General features: G+C 24.3%; 1 protein-coding gene across 1 annotated transcript in view; it reads left to right on the forward strand.

Annotated features, from left to right (window-relative positions):
* Nucleotides 1–23,244, forward strand: part of LOC105624147 — a 41,790-nt gene that overhangs the window by 3,499 nt on the left and 15,047 nt on the right. The window contains exons 2-3 of the mRNA XM_012205504.1: nucleotides 18,797–18,860; nucleotides 21,418–21,677. Coding sequence (XP_012060894.1) covers nucleotides 18,797–18,860; nucleotides 21,418–21,677 — 324 coding nt within the window. The remainder of the gene's footprint in view (nucleotides 1–18,796; nucleotides 18,861–21,417; nucleotides 21,678–23,244) is intronic.

A 23,244-nucleotide genomic window follows, 5' to 3' on the forward strand; every position in this document is an offset into this window, starting at 1 on the left:
ATTTATTAAAATTGACTATATTTTTTTTCAGTGTACATATGATAAAAGTAAGTATAATATAAATATATCTTATAATAGTCAGAATTGTTTCAGAATAAAATATGAAACTTTTATTCATTGTTTTTTTATTTTTTTATATAAAAAAATGTTTCTAAAAAAATCGTAATATTATTTTTAAAAACCGTTTTGTTTAAAGCAAAAGTGTATTGATTGTAAAATGCCATCATTAGAATAGAAACATTTTTATCTAATATAAATTCTTTTTGATAAATATATATCTGTTAAACATATCTGCTAGTAGCATCAAATAAAAAAATAAATTGATCAAATATTTAATTTGTGAGATTATTATTTTTTATTGTGTTGCAAGTCTGAAAGTAATTGGCGCATATTTGTCTAAGATAAATATATTAAAATACATATAGAAATATAATTTCAACATTTAATTTTGATCATAATTAATATTTCTCTTACTTGTTGATATAAATATATCTGTTTTGCAGGTGATTGCACTGAAAGAATAAGTAAGACATTATGTATGTATGTTATGTAATCCAAAACCCTACATAATCAGTACATAAAATAAGGTATATCTTGCAAAATATTGTTTAATTATTATGATTTTTATTTTATATTGTTTTTTTTTATTATCTCTGTGTGCTAAATACGAATCATATGAAAATATAAAAATATATTAATATATATATAGATATTATATTTCTTTTAATATACTTAAATAATTTTTAAATGTTTGTTCTTTAAATGTAACGTCAAATAAACAAGATTTATAAACAAATTCAAGTAAGGAAATATACAACATTTATAGACCCCTTAAATTAATACAATGAAAAAATAACGGCAAAATACAAGGGTGTTAGGAGTCAGCACTGGATATTATATTACGCAATGCTAACTAATGCTAATTGCCTATTATGCCTATTAATATGTCATAAATTCAATTTTGTATGTTTTGGCTCACTATTTGAGCCATATCCTCAGCAATAAAAATTACCGTTTATTACGCTATAAAATCTGTCGAATTGCGTTTCGCACAATCGTAGTTCCAACCTCCAATAATGTCGCAATGGAAATGTGTTGAGAGAAAACTATCTTCAATATAGTCTAATGTTGTGCCAACCAGTTGCTTAACTAAGTGGAGCAGATAGCGGAACTCAAGCCTATCTGCAACAACGATCGCATGCGGATCCAAGCATCGTCAATCCAACAATAAATTTAAAACGATGTCAAAGTTAGATTAAAAATAATTTAAGTAACATAAAAGAGAGTCATGTTCGTTCTGATGTTAGTCAATAATATGACATATTGAAGATGGTTGATGGAACTACGATTGTGCGAAACGCAGTTCGACAGATTTTATAATGTGATAAGCGGTAATTTTTTATTGCTGAGGATGGCTCAAATAATGAGCCAAAAGATACAAAATTGAATTTACATATTAATAGATATTAGTTAGCATTAGGTAATATGATATCCAGCGCTGACTCCTAACGCTCATTTGTATTTTGCTGTTATTTTTTCAAAAGATTTATGTTACATATTTTATTAAATATGTAAACATTTTCTATGGATATTTATTAATAAATTTATATATTTAAAAAATTTTGTTTTTAAAAAAGGAATTAATTTAAGTAAAAACGATGCTTTAGTTAGTTTGTATTCAATTACTACGAGTGTTGCCTCTTTCAGAATTTTACAGAAATTTACCAGTGTATATATTCATGCAAGATAAGGAAATAATAAAAATAGTTTTTAATAATTCGCCTGCATACATCACCTTCTGTGAGAATTTTAAAATTAGAACCTAAGGTCAGATGTTGGTAGCTGTCGTCATCAACGTTCCTGACCTAGACTCGCTCGAGTGTAAACATTCGACACGTTCATAGAACGAGAAAGATGAATAGAAAGAAAAGAAAAACTTTATATTCAATATATTAAATTGGTTCATGTTCATGTCACATGTCGATAACGTACAAAAAAGTCAAATCAAACTGATGATTTAATAAAATTCGATTATCGCGATTTTACACATACAAGCTGATAATCAATGTGAACGATACGTTTCAAAAAAAATATTTCTGAATATTATATCAAATTTGAATAACTTTATATAATATTTCTATCAGATAATCGACAATCATTAACAATCTTAATTTATTCCTTTATTAAATTTATAAGTGTATAGTGTTGCTAGAAGTTGTTAGAAGAATTACGTTTTATATTTTTATTATTATCTACTTTATTATAACAATTATTACTTTCATCACTAGCTTTTTCTATCTTTGATAAAAACAAAAAATTGATTTATCGATTGATATAAACATTTTTATATTATATATATCGTATGCGCGTATCTATGTTACACTTCATATGAAGTATTGATGCACGTCGCTTATTCTGACGTCACAATAGCCCGTAATTATATATATTTTTATATTGCTATTATTATCATCAGCATGTATAACAAAATGATGATATATAGTTAAATGAAATAACGAAGTAATTTTAACATCGTTATATGCAGGATTATATAAAGCATCAAAAATATAATGTTTAAAAGTAAATTTATGTCTGAGAGTACCATTACATAATATAGCTATACAAAAAAGATAGCAAAAAAATTAACTTGTCAAACTTTAAAGGAATTTTAGTGTAAAATTCCCTATTTAAAACTTATCACATGCATTGCAATTTTGATAAGAAGATAGTTTGCACAAACATTTATATGTAATATCGAGAAACAGTTTAATATTAAATTTATATTATTACAATTTTTTATATTTTTACAATCACTTTGTTCTTACATAATTATAGTTAGAAAAAGAGCAATTTTTCTTTCCTTTGTAGTAAAAAACAGAGTAATTAATAAATTTATTTTTTATTAAACTTCTAAAAAAAATTTCTAAAAAAAAACTTCTAAAAAAAAGAATATAGAATTGATTTATATTCATTTTTAAAATGTTTAATATTTATGTTATTTTTGTATTATTTGATATCTTTTGTCTTCATAATTTTATAAATAATGATACACAAATATTTTTGCATTGCGATGGTTAATGAATTGATAACGCCTTTTCCAAGTTAGGTCTAACAATAAATATATTCAATTGGCAATTACACTTATTATTACTTATTTTACTACATTTTCGTTGTTTACAGATATCTTTATACAAAATATTTTTGAATGCAAAAACTGAATTCTGAATAATAATATGCCATCAAAGAAAATACATAACCGAAAGTATTTTTAGAGTCGAAATAAAATTGATTTTTATTAATTTTTTTATGCAAAAAATTTACGAAAAAAAATTCTAATTTTTCGGTAATTTTTATCTCTAATTACAGTAATCGATATTGACGTATTCATAACCATTTGCAATTTTCAACTTTGTAATATTAAAAAAAAAAATTCTGGTATATCTCTTTATTTGCAATTTTTCAAGTTTTTTTTCAAAAACTAAAGTGTTAGTGTAATACGAAATCAGCAATCCTATTTTCGATACTAAATTTTTGCGCAGTAAAAAAATTCAAGGCTGGAGCAATAAATTAGCATTTGATTACTATATACTCCAGCCAATTTTTAATGACAGAGATGTCAGGTTCATTTTACAGATTACATTTCATTTTGTATAGTAAAAAAATCTATTCATCATTCAGAGTCCCTTCTCTTTTATTAAATGGTTTGTAGCGTTTAATTTTTTTACTTCTCTAAATAAATTATATAGATATTGCGCATAAATGCAAGAATGGGTTCGCATGCATATTTGTGTACGCACGTACATGCATATGTTCGTACGTCTGTATACGCAAGTGCATTCATGCATTCGTGAGCGCATGCGTATCTTCTTCAATATTAAACAAAAAGCAAAACTTTAGAGCCATGGTTTTAAAGGGATTTTTTTTTAAACATTTTGCTAGAACTGTTATGTAACAATGTTATTTCCGTTCTTTTAAGTGGAATTAATTCGTTAAACATTACGTTTATATGGTTTTTATCTTAAGAAATTCACGTGACTCAAAATTATCTAAGATCAAAAAATAAAATTTGAATAATATTCTAATCTTTGTACTTATATTTCTTTTCACATTTTATGTTTCAATGTTGGCTATTGCATGTGTTAAAAATTGATATTTTTAAACATGCGCACAAAATACGCAACTCGATAATATAAACGCTGTAAAAATACTTCGCTAGCATAATAAAATAATTTATTTATTTGCACTTCAGTATGTATCATTTTATTTAATACGTTGGTTTGTCTTTCATAAGATAAATTATGTATATTAAATAAATACTCTCAAAGAAAGAAATCTAGAGGTGTGAGATCCGGTGACCTTAATGACTAAATTACAGGATCTCCCCTGTCAATATACCGCTCTGGAACGTGCTATTTAAAGTCGACTTCTGTGAGATAAAGATTATGGTTGTAACATGATGATGCATCTGAACATTATGAGATTGTGTTAGGATACATAACAAATGAATCTTCTATAATGTTAACGTTATATAATAAGCCTAATCATTATACATTCAAATCAATTATTACTCTTACATTTTTTTACTAAATATCAACTCCAGTTCTAGCTGAGATGATATTTTATCGTAATAAATATTAAGATAATAACGAAGAGTTTAAAAACGCTTATTAACGTATTAGTAATAAATTGATTATCATTATTAATTTAATTAATGTAAACTGGCTGTAGCAAAAAACTATGTTATAACCGATGAATAGAAATATAGCGATAATGTCTATAACTCACAAAATTAATATTTGCCTAATAATTGTGCAATAATATATCTGATGACCAAAATTATATTTATTTATTATATTTATTCCGTTTTTATATATTAATAAATATAACACAACAAATGTAAATATACGGTTATTTCGAGATATATCTCAATTACTGAGCAACACATAGAATTATATTTGGAGAATATAATTCTGAAGTGAATAAAATTTGAAGCATATTCCAAGAAATGTAAAATGTTTTATACTTAATAACATGTACATATATACATACACACACACACACACACATATATATATATATATATGTGTGTGTATATATATATATATATATATATATATATATAATGTTATGTATTTAAAATATTTAAATAGTAGAGATATCTAAATAGTATGTATATTTGTTTAAAAAACTGTTATCGCGCAGTGATAAAATGTTTAAAAATATAAAAATGACTTTGACATATATTACTAATAGAATATATATATCACTTTTTTTTCCTTTCGATTTTTATGAATTTTAAATAACTGTTCAAAGTAAAAGATAATTCCAAGAGATTGAAGGGATGTATAAATGTATAAGAGAGAGAGAGAGAGAGAGAGATTCCAGATTCCAATAACTTTGATAATTTGATAAAGATCGTTTTTTGAAAGTATGTTAAAAATGTACGAAATAATAATAAAGATTAAACATTCACTATAATTAATTGTTTGTAATTTATTGATGAAAATAAAGTTGTTTTTCATTACTTTATTTTCACATAATGAAATGCAGACATGAACTCAACTTCTAACTTAATTAATTTAATAACATTATACATATTAAACAAGAATTTAAGTACATGCATTACGTATATAGATATCTTTCATTGCTATATAATCTTTTTCTGAAGATATATTTATATTAGATAAAGAATCCTCTCTATTCTCTCCATTTTGAATCATGTTAACTCTTAATTTATGAAATATGTTATTTTAGAATATCATAAATTTTACATTTCTTTAAATAAAAGAAATTACAATAACATTAATCTTAATATGTAATGTCTCGACAGTCAAATCGAAAACAAATTTTTCAAAACGTATACTATAAATTTTATTGGCAGAATGCCAACAGAAATATTAATTTTTGTCAACTGAATTTATTAATATGACAAATTGATTACCAAATAAAAACCGAATAAAATTTGTCATATTTTTAGTTTTTGTATTTTGTTTTGAATGGACATTATAAGATATATGAAAAAAGGTTTAATTATTTCAATGAAAAAGAAACATCTTATTACGAATACATCGTAAAAAATTCAAATTCTCATGACTATAAAATATTGCCTTATTTTTCATATTCCTGTATTTGCACCATCTGTATTTGCACCAATGCTGCAATATAACACTCACCATAACTACGCGCTTCTCGAAGCACTAAATGTAATTATTACTATAAAGGTAGGTGCAGCTGCGATACAACAATATATAGGACGAACCTGTAATATAATATGACATAAATATCGGTTATAGAAGGACACGGTTATAAAAGGTATTTTATATACATTTATATGTATTTAAGATTAAAAAAGAAATCTTAATAATTATTTTGAATAAGAGAAATACACGGAGAAGCATTTATTTTACGTTACAAGATTTCGAAAATTATGATAGTTGATCTATTATTTAAAATGAAAATAAATGCAATTAAAATAAATAACTTTTGAAATTAAATTTTTTATTTTAGGAAGAAATTTATAATAATTATTAGTGGTGACACTTTGATGAAATTGCAAATATTACAATAAAAATTTGAATTCCTATTATTTACAAATATTTCTTATTATATAAAATTGATTATCTGAACGATATATTATCTGAATTATTATACCGGGTCTCAGACCACCGTACATTCCTTTTATCTCGGAAACAGAGCATTTTAGAAAAAAATATTTCAGACAAAAGTTGTGGGGTTTTAAATGATCTATTTAATGATTTGACCTTGGATGGCGTTACCAAGAACAATGTCACTTTGAATTTTTTAAATGGAACCCCCTATTTTTCATTGGATTTCTTATAGTACACCTCGAGAGTTTTCCAAAATACTATAATAAAATATTTTTTCATGAAATATTTTTCGAGTATAAAACTTGAAAGTTAGAGTACCGCCAACATTAGCACTACACAAGGTGTCTGACCGACAACTAAAATCTCTTAAATGTTGTTCAGGATCACATTCTGTATATCCTGATATTTTTATAGGTTTATTAATATTTCCTAGATTGTAATTTTTACATAACTTAAGAACAAGAATAAATTATATTTGCAATTTCTTGATATAAAATAAAAGTTTTCGGATCATTTATTCTTCGATCATTTATTCCCTGCTCTAAAATAATTATTAAGCTTTTTTTAACACTAAAAAGATAAAAAATTATTTACTATTATTTCGAATTTTATACAATTTGGCGCACACGTTAAAACTTTATAATATTTCGAAGCAGTTCTTTTTTTGTTTGTGATATTTATAAACTCATTTCGTTTACGATATTGTGACGCAAGATTTCTGCTATTTTCATTGCTTGGCATGTCTCGTCGATGAGAGTTCATCGAAAATTGTCGACTCTATATATATATATATATATATATACTAGAGATAATTTTGAGCAATACATTTAACGGCCAATATACCGACAGTGCCAAATATTTGTGTGAGAAACCCATTTTAGATGATATTTTTTTAAGCACATCATATTTAAATAATATTATATAAGATTCTAAATTTTGTATTCTCTGTTATGTAATTATAAAACGTCAAAGTGTATTGATGTTATGATAGATTTTATATATAAAGATGTTTAAAAAATAATATTTGAAATTGTTAAAATACTTATTTCTTATAATAATAAAAATAATAAATAAAATATGTGCTTCTCGAGCTCCAATGTGTCTCGCACGCACAATATATCGAATATTTCCAAAACTTTTATGACCCCAGCTTACGAATGCTTCGATGAATTTATTGTTATAATTAAATTTTGCCTTATAAAAGAATCACATAATGAATGTTATTTTTCCTTTCGCTGAATTTTTATAGACAAATCTGCTATAAAAAATTGATACATATTTTGCTGAGTGTGCTTAAACATTGAATAATTTTAAAAAATATGAAAAATTAATTGGTATATTTGTCTGAAATTAAATTGCAGATTCTCCTAGTGACGAATTTTTTCTTTCATTTTTTTTTATTTTGTTTATATAATATTTCTTTTATCATCATTTATATTTCGACTAGAATTATAGATAATCATGTGATCGACTTTAAAACGAATAATTTTAACTGAATTTTCTTTAAAACAACTTGCCATTTTTTTTCAAAAATATTTATTTACATATTGTTATATACAACAGATCGATGTTTCTGATAGCTCATAGAAATTGCGTGACTATAAAAACTATTCCTATACAGATTGTTTCCAAATAGATAAATTGGATTAGGAAGTTGAACACAAAAATGACCATAAGATCAGCCGATCTTGCATCATTCGATTTTCTTATGCAAAGATATGTAAAAGAAAAGATTTTTGCAATTTAATTAGTAAAATTTGCAACATACAAAACCTGCGTATTAAATGCAGGCATTACTATGGATATATTGTAAAATTCATGAAAACTTTCATATGCAATTTAATGCAATTTAATGTAAATGGTAATTTATTTAAATATTTATTAATAATACATGCAAAGCATTCCATGCGTGAGAAGCAAAAAGACTGATGATAAATAAATGCTTCTTATGTAAAAGGTAAGCAAACTAATGCTTAAAAAAAAACCTTTTAATCATTCAATACTATAATTATATTCACATCATTAATCCTGGATAGCATTAAACACTCACTATAATTTGAGTATGCCCTGAAATATTTTTATAAACCAGATATTATTTATCGCTATATGTTATAGATACCCGAAATATTATTAGTTGCGTTTTATTCATTTCTTTATATCCAAAAATATTTGAAGTAATCTTATTGTTTTTTTATGCTAACGAATTAACAAGAAAATAAACATTACAGGATAACTATATAATTGCCGAATATTTATCAATTATAATTACAGATTTAATTTAGAATGTTTCTTATGTTATATATTCTTAAAATTTTTATTATTAATATTATTTTATTATTAATATTCTTAATATTTTTATTTAAAAAGAATTGAAAATAAAGATACATACACATAAGATGATTCATTTTAAATGCTTACTTCAAATATCTAAAAATGAAGGCATTAAAAAAAATATTTCAGACAAAAGTTATTTGATTTTGAAGGGAAATTTATGCTATTAATTTCAATCTTCAAATACAAATATTGAAAACTAAATAGTAGTAAAAATTTAAGAACATTTTTAATATGATGTCGATTTAAGTTCTCAATTGTGATCAGTGAGAATAAAATTGATTTCGCAGTTAATTTTGAAAATCTCGATTTATTACGCAAAAAGAAATATCTTTTTATTTTCAGTTCAGTCACACATATGCACACGTACATTCATAACGATTCCGTTGTGTGAATTTTTTATAATGTCTATATACAATATTATTAAAAATATGCAATAGTAGTACTTTGATATACGTATATACGCGTAATAATTTCCGATCTGATGCAAACGAAACAGATCAACAAAGAGTAAAAGAAAGGCGGGAGGAGAATGGGGGGGGGGGGAGAGGGAGAGAGAGAGAGAGAGAGAGAGAGAGAGAGAGAGAGAGAAAGAATACAACATGCGCACACGTACGCTCAAATAGATATATACATATAATTGACAAACATTTAAGATGAAGTTGATTATGAGGTCACAATAGAAGTGAAATACGCTCGTGGCCTATCGTTTGTTTGAATTGAAATCAAAATGAAATCATATAATAGAATTAAAGGTATTTATTGATATAAAAGTTGTTAATGCATTTTTTCAATAGCGGAAATATATAGATATCTTGTATGTATCTCTCTCTCTAATATAATACTAATAAAATCGTGAAATAAACATTAATAAACGATTTAGAAGTCACGAAATGTAATTATAGTCATGAAATACGTACATATTTTTTACAAAATAAATATAGATAATATTTGAACTAAAAATATTAAGTTTAAGTTATTATATATTAAAATTTAAGTTTTTAAAACTTCCATAAAAATTTTTTAAACTTTCCTAAAAAACCTTATAAAGGAAAAAAATATATGCTATATATATAAAAAAACATTTAAAAGTGTATTAAATTATTAAATAAATTGCTTAATTAACTTAATTGCTCCGATGAAATCAGTCTAATTAGCCAAGTATTATTGAGACGAACTTAAAAAAAAACTTGTGAATATACTATACATATATTTAATTAATAGAATTTTATTTTTTTATGCTTTTATCATAATTTTATGCAAATTATAAGTTGTATAAAACGGATTTAAAATCAAAGTAAATCATAAAAATTTGAATTTGAATTTTTATTACTTAAATACTTTTGAATGATATTTTTTAATATGTTTGATGTACATTTTTTACCTTTATAAGATTTTTTTATTTATATAGAAATTTATTTACAAATAAACATTCAGTAACTAATAAAGATATAAAAGGGCGAAAAAAATTTGTTTTGCAGTAGATTTAAATAAAATTCGAAATACAATATTTTTCACATTGAATTTTTTAGAACACGCATGTATAAGATATAACTATTTATTATATGTACGTACATATGTTTTAACCACACACATGTATACCTACATATATCTATATGCACGTACGTATATGTATAGTTAATATATAATATCGATGTTACATATATTAATAATATTATTTTTATATGTACAATATGTTATATGTATAATATTTTCAAAATGAAGATTGAAATATTTCGTACACTTAATTTTCATACAAAATGGTTCATGTGAATACGGGGAATAAAATCTCTTTATAATCAATAACTCTAGTTGTAATCCAGAGACACATGTGCAAAATGGGGATATAAGACAAACACATCTATGATATCGAAATTTCTGATATGATATCGAAAAAATGTCTTAATTGTCTTATATTTTTAAGATGTTTTATGTTCTCATTTTGAATCTAATGTTGTCTGAAAACATTTAGAAAATTTAGAATAAGTTCCCATATCTATATTACATTACAATTGAAATTAGATTAATATAATTTACATATTATATTTGTAAAATTTTTATGAATATATTTCTATTTACCTTTTCTTTTTATTTTATCTATCAAGTATATACATATATACGAATTTTATAATATTTTTATTATGTGTAGTTGAAGATATGTACTAAAAATAAAAGATTGAAATGATATAGATTGTTATTTATAATATTTTAATTTCTCAAATTCCAATTCAAATCCTCTTTATTTCTATTAGTTTTGGGTTTCTTTTTAATCATTTTGAAAAAATAATTTTATTAATTTTTTAAATATTTTTAATATACAAACCAAATTTCTATTTCACAAGTTTATCATTTTGCGAGAATGTAGCTACATATGATCGATATCAAATGCTTAATCTCTAAAATATATAATGTAATATTAATCATTATTGATATCAAATGGTATATTTTAGAGATTAAGATTTATTTGTTGTCTAATGTAATCTAAATTGTATACTAATTTAAATAGCTTCTATCATAAACTTCTTGTAAGCAAACATAGAAGCATGAAAAATTGTTATATGAAAAATTTATGTAGCATCATGTTATGTTATGTGGTTGGATAAACAGAAATTAAAAATAATAACGTAGACCGACCGAAATAAACTATTATCCATATATTTATTTTACTCATGCACGCGTCCATACACATAAAAATTTCATAGAAACATAAATATAAAAAGAAAAATCTAGATAAATGTGATCCGAATAGAACATAATTGCTTCAGATTGCATGAGAATATCTGATAAAGTCATGTTCGCGCTCGGTTAGGTCGCTTGTCGATTTTAACGTCTGTCCGTTCACCCTGCGTGGCATGTATCTTATTAATCTCTATTTCGCCGAATCAATAGTACTCTAGACAAAATTGTATTGATTTCTAATTTAACTATTCGATATTCTAGAATCAAGTGATAATATTTTTAATAAAATAAAAATTATAACAAAAATGATAGCTCTTTAATATTCTGTAATTAAGAATTACTAAAGTTGTCTCTTTCTAACATAAAAGAACTTTTAATTTTACGATAATACATACATATTATATCTACATTGCACCGTGACATATGTTAAGTTCAATAACGTCGCACTGCACACGACTAATCATTTAGCAAACAAATCGATTTCATCGATAAACGTATCGACTTCTGCACGATTACATTAAAATTACTATAAATGTAATTGCAATAAAGAAGCATACATTTATTTTCCGATATCTTATTTTTTTGATAAAATTTTTGATAAAATGATTTAATTTTTAGTATTTCGAATAAAATTAAAATTATATAGAATTTAATTAATTTTATTACAAAATAAATATGCTGATATACAAAGCCTGAATGATTTTGCCATTAACGTATTATCAAAATTATAATATTACAAAAGCTTTAACCGTTTTAATATTTATTAAAAACTTATTCAAATATAAAAAATTGAGTTTTATCACAAATATAAATTCTATATTATTTGTATATGTGTTATAAAGTAAATATATTGGCGAAAAAAAGATTTCAACTCTTCCATTTCTACTCTGTATTTCTATCCAAAAAAGATTTCTTAATCTAATCTAATTCAACCGAACCTAATCAAAATCTAAATTAGAGATAAATGTTGGTAAAGAGGTATTATTTCAAGTAAATCATAATTTTCTACGATTTTATTGAGCATAATCGAAGATATGAAATTTATATTATTATAAAAGTTTCAATTACACCGTTCAACTTTTTGTCGAGCACAAAAACGAATAATCGTTTCTTAGTTTTTTTTTGTGTTAAATATGATTCCATTTATCAAATTGTTCTATCAAATGACACCATTTTAGAAAGCTGCAATCATATATCACATATATGATTATAAGACTTGTCGCATCACAATTGCAATTTATATAAGCCATTAAATATCTATCTTTTTTTAATTATGTTATTCGAACTTCAGAATGTTTTAGATCTGAATATTAATCTGTTGTTAGACATTGATAACTGAATGTTTTTATATATTGAAACTAACTGTAATGGCAATAAAATTAAACTATAAAACATTTCTCGCATTAAATGTTAAAAGAAACATTAGATTAGATGTCTCTGGCATTTATATAGTTACTAAATGTAACTAGTCTATATTAGAAACGATGCCTCTGGCGTCTAGCCCATATCAAAATAGACACCTCTGACACCTTTGACACCTTTAACACTTTTGATATCTCTTATATTATCAAAAAGAAAGATAGCCCTCATCAAAATAGATAGCTTGAACATTTAAATTATTGAAAGTAATCAGTACAAAGAAACCATTTTTAATATTTAAATTATTATTATTATTATTAGGATTATTTTTTTGCTGAAAAAGACTCCAAAGTGAATCAAAACTTTCGAACATTATTATTAAGCAAAATTAGATTTATTATGGTAAAGTATTTTTTACGCGCGCGTTCTGATTACTACGCTGCACTTTTAGTAATCTTGTCCTATTGCTTTTGTTATAAATTGCTTACGAATAAAGCGCTTTGATGTATTATTTTTTTTAATGTTGCGCAAAAGATTCAGCAATGTGTTACAATTAATCTATAAGTTTAAATATTTTAATAGCAGTGAAGTGATTATTTTTGTAGAAATGTATTTGTATTCTGTTATGTTTGTGATACACATGATATGCAGTGCGAAGAAGTATCTTAATTTATCAAATTAAATATGTTCAAGTTAAGTATTCGCAAAAAAAGCATTTCTCTTGCATTATTTCGCTGAGTGAGATAAACGAGAAATAAAGAAAAGAAGGAGGACTAAGTCTTTGCTATGATGTGAAACTAAAAAAAGCAGTGAATTAACTATAATCAAATATTCATATCTCACTGATTGTACTAATTTTATCATTTCAATATCTATCATTATTTTATGATTATTTAATATTATTTATCATTAACGATAATAAAATGTTACAATATTGTTATTTAAAGTTATCTTTCTCTATAAAAGTAATAATATTACAAAATCAAGTAAAATAAAATTTATATACTATAATATAATTGTTTTACTATCACGTTTTGATATTAAAAATATTATATTTAATAAAGTATCTAATATAGTTCTACATGATAATCACAGATGCAAAAAGAGTTAGCCGTTCTAAAAGTGTGCATATATAGTTATTTGTAATTAGGAATCTTCAATTAACAAAAAATAAATTGTGCATGATATATCTTAATATATAAAATAGAAGGAAATAGTTTTAATAAACTATTTCTGCCAACTCAAGTAGCAGAATGACGTTAAAAGACGGCATTAATGACGTCTAGATCAAAATAGACGTCACTATATTATATTTATAGACGTTATTTTACTACTTTATTACATTTACGAAATTGCGATTTCATCGCATTTGTAGTACGTCCAAATATAATGCAATAAATCTCATTGTCCGTTTTGGCCGCATTGCGTGCCATGCACGCATCGCATATACTTGCTAGTCACGTCCCTGATGATAACATGAATATAAAGCTAAGTATCTCAAGAAGAATATATAATATTTTGAGATATTTTTTTTCCTTATATAACTTTTTTATTATAATATGCTATAATATAAAGGATTATATAAATATAATCCCATTTTAACTTTTACATCGAAATATCTTGAAAAATATGAAAGATAAAGATTTTTTTTTAAATTTGATCTTATTTATGCTTTGTCAGGCCATATAATTTTCATCTAAAATATTTTTTTATATCTTATATATTTTTCGAGTTTGATGTGAAAATGATGTGAAAAAATATGGAACATGTATAATAAAAAATAATTACAAACATTCTTCTATATTGCGAGTATATTGAATATTTTTAGTATAACGAACGTAATACATATTTTTTATCAAATTATTTATATGAATTTATATCCTAAACCTCTCATACATTTAATTTCATCCATTGCAAAGATTCATGCATATTATAGCTTCGAGCGTTTCGTTAGCGCACTTTTACGGCAAAACATGCAGAAATAAGGATATCACGGCGAAGACGGTTGGTGACGTTTCATTATACGTACATTTTTACAGATTTAGATTTTGCGATTATAATATCGTTACGTTGTAATATCTTTCGTACTCCATAGAGAGCAAAACTAAAGACTCTTCTTATGCAATAGGGCCTCCAGCTATTGATTGAGACTATTATAACTTAACTGGTCCAGCAATTATTGAGATCCGATAATCGTACTTCGGCTCAACTAAGCGGCTCGCGTATACTCGATCTGTCTTGCCGCTGCCGCGTGTACACTTGGCACGAGACACGATTCTGATACATACATAATTCTTATCTACAATTCGTATGTATTCGCATACGTAAATATAGACATAGACACAGGCATAATCAAGAATATAATTCACGAATATTGACCGCCGACTTGTTACGCTATTGCTTTCTGTTATTGTGTTTCACGCAATATAGAAACAATTGAAGGAAGTGCAACGACTGTTCTCTTTGTCTAATCTTTCCAATGAATACATTCCTTAAACAATTTATTGACATATGTATGTACTTATATTATATATAGGTACACTGTATTTGGTTTTAAGTGTTTATTTTCTATTATTTTTTAAATAATTTTTTAAATTAAAGTTATTTTATTTAAACAGCTCTACATGTAATGGTTTAAACGAAAGTTTTAAATTATTTTTATAAATATTTTTAATGGTAAATTTATTTCTTCGATAAAATAACATATTTATTTTATTACAATTTTGTGAAATATTTTATAAAAAAAAAATGAATTTAAAATGTAATAAAATGTGATTTTCAGTAGTTGTTCATGAAATATATTGTTACTTGAGCTGTTTTTAGTATGTGGAAAAACAAAATATCTCCAATAAAAGAATGTTTGTTATAATTTTGAAAAATAATAGACTTTGAGTTATTATTTAAATAAATTTTAACAATTTTATTTTAAATGAAAATTTGTGCAACATGCAATTACATCTTTTTGAAAAGCAACTATATGTTTTCTTTAAATCAATTGATCTCATTATTCTGTGCATAAAAGTATTAAGGATTATCGAAAAATTAATAAGTTTTGAATTATTTTATATTTTATGTTAAAATGTATACTAGAATAAAGCATAAAATATCTTGTAAACTATTTATTTTTTATAACTTTAATATATTTATATGTAGAATAATTATGAAGAATATATGAAGAACATATTATATCTAGATATAGTATAAGGAAATATATTTAAAAATTCATACTATTCCATTTAAGAAAATGAAGATAAATTGAAACACGGTTTTTTTATGAGTGTTCAATTTACTATAAGCAAAGTCGACATGTATCATTTTGATTAAGTATCGTTAAAAAAAATATAAAAGATATTTTAAACGAATAATCTTTCATATTTTTTAATTTTTTAATTATTTTATAATCTTTTATATTTTTAGAGTTTCTAAGGAAAATTAAAGAGCAATTAACGCCAAATTCATATACTTATGATAAATTTGACTTTAATTGCTCGTCACTCTTTTATGTTGATGTATTGTTTTTCGCACTTTTAAAAAATGAGGTGTAAAAGTCGTTATATAAACATTTTATCTGTAGTCAGTTTATAACTTGCTGTTTGGCAACTACTTAAATTTTTTTGTAATATTTATTTCTTAATATGAAGTAAGTTATTGTACTGAAAATAGTTATTTAACATTATACATTATACATTATACATTATAAATAATTTCTACGTATAACAATATATTAATTAAAATCCAACCGAGAAATTCAAATATTTTTGGCGAAATATCAAAAACTAAAATAATGCAGTAAAAAAATAAATAGATCGAAATAAACTGACGCAGTAGCATAATTTTGTATACAGTTACGTGTACTGCAACTACATAAGTACTTTAAAATGGCCGTCAGTCCTTTCATTGTGTGAATTGTGTATATATTAATATATTATATTATAATGTAAATCAATACTAACAAAGAAACATACTTCAATGTCATTTTGATGATCTTTTATAAATATGTAATATAATTATAATTAAAAATCTTATTTTTTTAAATAAATGTATTTTTTATATGAATACTATTACGCATCTGAAGGGATTAAAACATTTTTAAAAAAGAATATTTTTATATTTCTATAAGCATACATCAATAAAATGATAAATATAAAAATATTTTAAACACGACTTTTATGATTTTAAATATGACAATGTATTCATGTTTTTTAAATAATTTAATATTCTAATTACTGCTTTTTCAGAATGTTTTTGTAATCAACATAAAACTTATTTAAAAGTAAATTTGATTATATCAAATTCTAAAAATGTATTTTTGAAAAAAGTTATAATCCCTTCATAATCTTAGTCCTATTATATACTATTATATTTACTAACAGATTTTTTTCTTTTAGAATTTTTCGCAATAAATTTAGGGCTAAGCTATCTTAAAAGAAATAAATTACAGAAACATTTTAATACTAAAGTCAATACAACACAATTTATTTTTTGAATATATTTTATTCTTGTATAATTTTATTTTTGTATGTTTTGGATAACTTTTTAACTTCGCAAGCAATAAATTTGAAAATAATTTGTATTTGATTTGAAAACTTTTAGTAAATTTAACGATTAACTTCTTATTATTTTTAATTACTTTGTTTTTAGACGATTACGATAATCGATAATGGTAGTTCTAGATTTTTATTTATGTGATTTCTGTTAGATTTTTTCATTTGTTCAATTATAATATTACACATTTTAGTGTTTTTGTTGCGATTGCATTTTTTTATGATTACAATGAACAACTATACATTTTCCGAATTATTCAGTATGTATTTCGAAATATGTGATATGTATTTCAAAGTATGCGATATGTATATACGGTGAAGATATGACGAAACGGTAATGCAATGGATGCACTGTGGCAAGGAAATACAGAAATATTTTTTTTCTATTTATTAAAAGACTAATATGATAATCATTTTACGATGCTTGTTACGTAATTGTAAATAAAATGCATTATAAATAAAAGGCATTATTGCATTAGGTCAGTGCAGTTGCATCTATATTTATTTTTCACTGCATCATTCTAATTTTTGAAATTCGACCAAAAATGTTTGGCTAGATTTCTCTTTAGCACTTTAATAAACATTATACAACATGTTATTATTGTTATACATAAAAGTTATATATAGTTAATACTATACATCTGTCTAGAACATTATTTCATATTCAAGAAGCGAAGAAAGAACTGTCACCAATCAGCAAGTGTCATAAAGTGTGTTATAAAGATATGATTAGAATATATATTATAGATATTTCTTGCGCATATCAAAAATGCATTTTTATATTAAAAAAAAGTGTTGCATATATATTAAAAATCTGGTATATTTGATTAGTATATTTGTTAAAAAATGAATGAATCAAAATTCTTCTAAAAATAACTAGACTTATGATTAATTTCTTCCTGTTAAACATATTAGAATTTTAATTGTAATCTCATTACGTAGACAGATCAATTGAATCAGAATTCCGTTTCTATTACAATTAAAGTTCTGATATTTTCTGTTTTATTTAGTTGAGTCATAATTTTTTAATGAACAAATTTTTTTCTAAAGTATTAATTATTACGTCTTTGTTGACCTATTACACATGTAAATAACAAATTATTCTTATATTAACTTCTTTTTTACTAAAAAAAGGCATTCATATTTTATGTGAAAATCTCTTACACTAATTAATTATTTACTGTGACAATGATGCTAATTGTAAGTTAAATGAAAACAGCTCTAATGAAAATAATAATTAATATAAAATTAATATAAAATTTATTTAAATTATTTTAGAGGCGGACTGGCGAGGTAACGGTGGACAGCGAGGAACAGAATGCGGTGTTTGTGTGTATTTCCGGTGAGTTTTTTCTCTACTTTTTTTCTTTTGTAAATTTCAGAATATGATAATAATTATTTTATGAGTTATACATATTGTTATACATTATTTTATGAGTTATACATTTTATGAGTTATACAATTAATGTTTGAATAAAATAAAATATTTTAATAACGCCAATAATTTAATTACATTAATCAGCCAGTTTTTTGTAATAATTAAATTAAAGTATAAAGTTGCAAAAAGATTCATTTAATGTTACACGATTAATTTAATAAAAATTTCTTTTTATCAAGAAATTCTAGAAAAGTTATATTTTATGCAGAAACATTTTGAAACATGGTATTTTATACATTTTATAGATAACATTTCACACTTAGAAATGCAAACACTATGATAATCTTAATATGTGTTATTTTATAACGTAGTTAGGATAGGTCAGGTTAGTATCTTTACTCATTCTTAGCTTAATATTAAGCAAATTCATAAAATGTTCTTTAGTATTGATAATATTAAAATCAAATTATTAATAACAAATCAATAAGAGTCTGTGTGTATTTCACTTTAGCATCAGACCGAATAATAGCCGATGTATAATTTAAAGTAAAAAAATGCAAATATTTATAATTCACTTATTAATATTAGTCATTAATTTTTCTGATGAAAATTTGAAATTGTCAAATTTCTATTTATGCCCTGTCATATTCTGTATAATCATATTCTGTATAACTTGTGTATAATTCTTACATTATATACAACAAAGTTACGGCATTGAGATTGCAAAATAATTAATTTCTTTCTCTGTTTAAATTATTTTCAAGTAAGAAGTAGATAAAAAACATGATGTAAATATTAAAAATAATTAACTTTTTATTTTATATACTTCGAGATATAAGAGAGCAATATAATAGTTAATCATTCCTATTTTTATATTGGATATTTGTATTATAAAAATATTATTAAGATAATGACATGATGGGTGCGTTCAAGGCAGTGAAGCTGCCAGTTTGTTTGCCAAGCAAATGCTACGTAGCTAACAAACAACGGCTCGTACATCGTATAATTTTTTGCAACAAATATAATAAAAATTACCGTTATTGTTAGAAAATAATAATATGTATCATTAATAACTAAAATTTGCATTTTCTGTTAATATTACATCCTTAAAGATATTTTTGTCATATAAATGAAGACTATAATAAAATGTAAATAATATTATTAAATTTACAGCATAAATTAACCAATGGAGAATGCATAGTTAAAAAGCAAATAAATATAATAATTACTATAAATCATATAATAGTTACAAATTAAATTGCTAGCTGAGCAATGATAAAATATGTTATTAGATTAGCCGTTGTAACAAACCAGCTAATTTTTGATAAAACTTATTAGAATATTATATGCTAATCTTTCCGTGTATAAATTTGTATAAAGATATTACGTATGTTGTATGCAAGTATCTACAATTCTTTCTTCCTTTCTTATCATTTTTTCAATTTTCTCTTTTATTCTCTTTCTTTTGTCCATTATATCTTCTCTGCTTTTTCTCTATTTTTTCTTTTTCCTTTTTTTTTTCTGTACATATTCCTTTCTTGTTTTTTTCTACATTAGTCTCTTTTTATTATCTTTATTTTTTCATTCTTTTTTATTCTTTCTTGCAATTACTCGAGATGCATTCATTCCAACACACTCTAATATTTCATCTACTCATCATTTATATATATCTAATGGCATTCTTTTTATTCGCTATTCTTTTAATAAGACACATAACTATCATTTCTCTTCTTTTTTTATTAAAATAATAATCAACAGCGTGATATATAATAATACTAAAAGTAATAATTGATTCGATTTTCCGAAAGAAAAAATCAAGAGACACAGTAACTTTTTCCAAGTGCACGCATTAGTAGCAAGTGAGATTATTTTTACGCGAGCATTTAGTTAAGTAAAAACGTAATTATTAAATCTCAATAACGACTGGACTAATTGGCTTCTTATTATCTCAATCGATTACTTGAGATATTGTGTACAAATTAAATTGACAAGCAATCGACACGCAATTTGCTTGAACTGGAAATTAATAAATTCATACAAAAATATTATTAGGCATTAATCCTTGATTGAATAGCCTTCTTTGCTTAATTATATCAGTATATATTTTTTAATTCATTTAATAGCCAACGTCCTATGTAAGACATTAAATTTTATTATGAATAAAATAATTCTAGAGCAGTAATTAATAATCTTTATTTAAATATTACTTAATAATCTTTATTTAAATATTTCGATTTAAATATTTTTTATTATCTCATTTTTAAATATATGTTAAATATTACTTTTATACTTTTATACTTTATTTACTTTTAATATTTTTTATATTTTATACAAGGATTAAGGAAAAACAAATGTCATAATATTTTTCTGCTTAAAATGATTTTATATGTAACTGCTAACTTAAAATATTACCAAATTATTTTACATTTTTAGTAAATAAAGTTATGAATTTTTTTTCGTTTTAAGATTAAAAAGATAATTTATCACTTATGACATTCTGAAAACGCTCACTATTTCATAGATAGCAGCTTATTTCGTAATTCTGGTACATCGACTACGTTACCAGAAGTCCGTGATGGATCAGCTACGGCGGAAGCAGCATTCAGACGTTTATCGGATGCGGAACAAATTCTACTGGAGAGTTTGGACATCGATCAATATAGACCCAGGCATACTGGCCGATTTCTGACGATGCACAAAAGACGACGTAAGAAGCTTACTACCAGATCCTTGAATCAGGAACCAGGTATCTTGGACGATATCTTCCACGGACTTGTGCAGGTAATTTATATATAAAAAATTTTTTAAATAATTATAATACTTGTAAAAATTAAAATTTTTATTGATATATCATACAGAAATATTTTCTATTATATTTAACTTTTAAGATTTCAGTCGAGATTTAAGTCTAAAAATCTTTTTTGTTTCATACATAGTGCATGAATATGAATAGAAAATTTTGTTTCACGCCCTTGATAGAATATATCTTATTTTGTTATTATCACAGAAAAATGAGAGAAGTAGCATATTTTCCAGATTTCTCCCAATTTTTTATATATACCAACTTACATATACCAAGTCTAGCAGCTAATACAATTAATGCGATATCCTTAAAATAATAATATATATCTAATATAGAATTTTTTTGAAAGTGCAGTTAGACTTATTGCGGATAAATATATAAGTAGATAGATTGGAAATTTATATATGTGTACTTTTTTTAGAAAATTAATAGGTTTGTCAGCGCGAAATTCAGGAGTGATAGATATGATGAAAGAAGTTTATCCTAACGTGGAACAACGCATAATATAAAATTTTTTATCAAGAAAGGAATAAAATCCTCGAAAATAGGTATGCATATATATTCAAAATTGAGGCAATATCCTATACTATAATGCCGATCAGCATGAATAATTTCAATTCGGTCAGCATTCTCTGCCGTTATCGATATTCTTTGGCGCCAGGGATGCGGTTCGTTCTCGACGCGTTGTCGCCCTTCTTTAAAGCCTCACTCCATTTATAAATACTTATATCTGACAACGTTTTCTTGCCATATTGCTTTTTCCTTCTTTTTTCATTCTTGTGCATATTTCCGAGATATTTTATTCCGTCCTTGATAAGAAATTTAATTATTATGCGTTGTTCCACGTTTGGATGAACTTCTTTGTTCATATTTCGCTTCTATCGAACTTTATATTAACAAATCTGCCAATTTTTTCAAGAAAGTTTCACATTTCAGAATATTAAATGATGCGAACCGCATTCAAGCACGCTTCGTTATTTGAGCATGCAAATTAAATTATAATTTAAATTTGAACGCCCTCGTATTAACTTCTGCATTGATTTTGGATAAATATTATGGTGATAATAATCAGTGACTTGTTTCGAAAACGTTATACGATAATAATCAATGATTATTTGAAAATTGCAAAACCAGACGTGTGCAGACAAAATTTGAATGCATATAAATTTTATCCTTAACACATTTCATGACACGACGGTTGGATCAGAAGAATCATATTCAACTTGTCATTCAGGCTTCTTATAATATTTCAAATATGTATAAGCAGATATATTATATATTATCATAAGATATTTTATATTATATTTAATATGAATATGTTTTAATTATGTTATTCATTTAAAAATATATAACTTGTGTGTGTGTGTGTGTGTGTGTGTGTGTGTGTGTGTGTGTGTGTGTGTGTGTGTGTGTGTGTGTGTGTGTGTGTGTGTGTGTGTGTGTGTGTGTGTNTGTGTGTTATTATATTATTATTATATTATTATACTTACTACTATTATTTATTTATTATATATATTATTATTATATNTNTNTNTATNTNTNTAT

Source organism: Atta cephalotes (genome assembly GCF_000143395.1).
Source record: "Atta cephalotes unplaced genomic scaffold scaffold00073, whole genome shotgun sequence".
In the NCBI taxonomy this organism is placed as follows: Eukaryota; Metazoa; Arthropoda; class Insecta; order Hymenoptera; family Formicidae; genus Atta; species Atta cephalotes.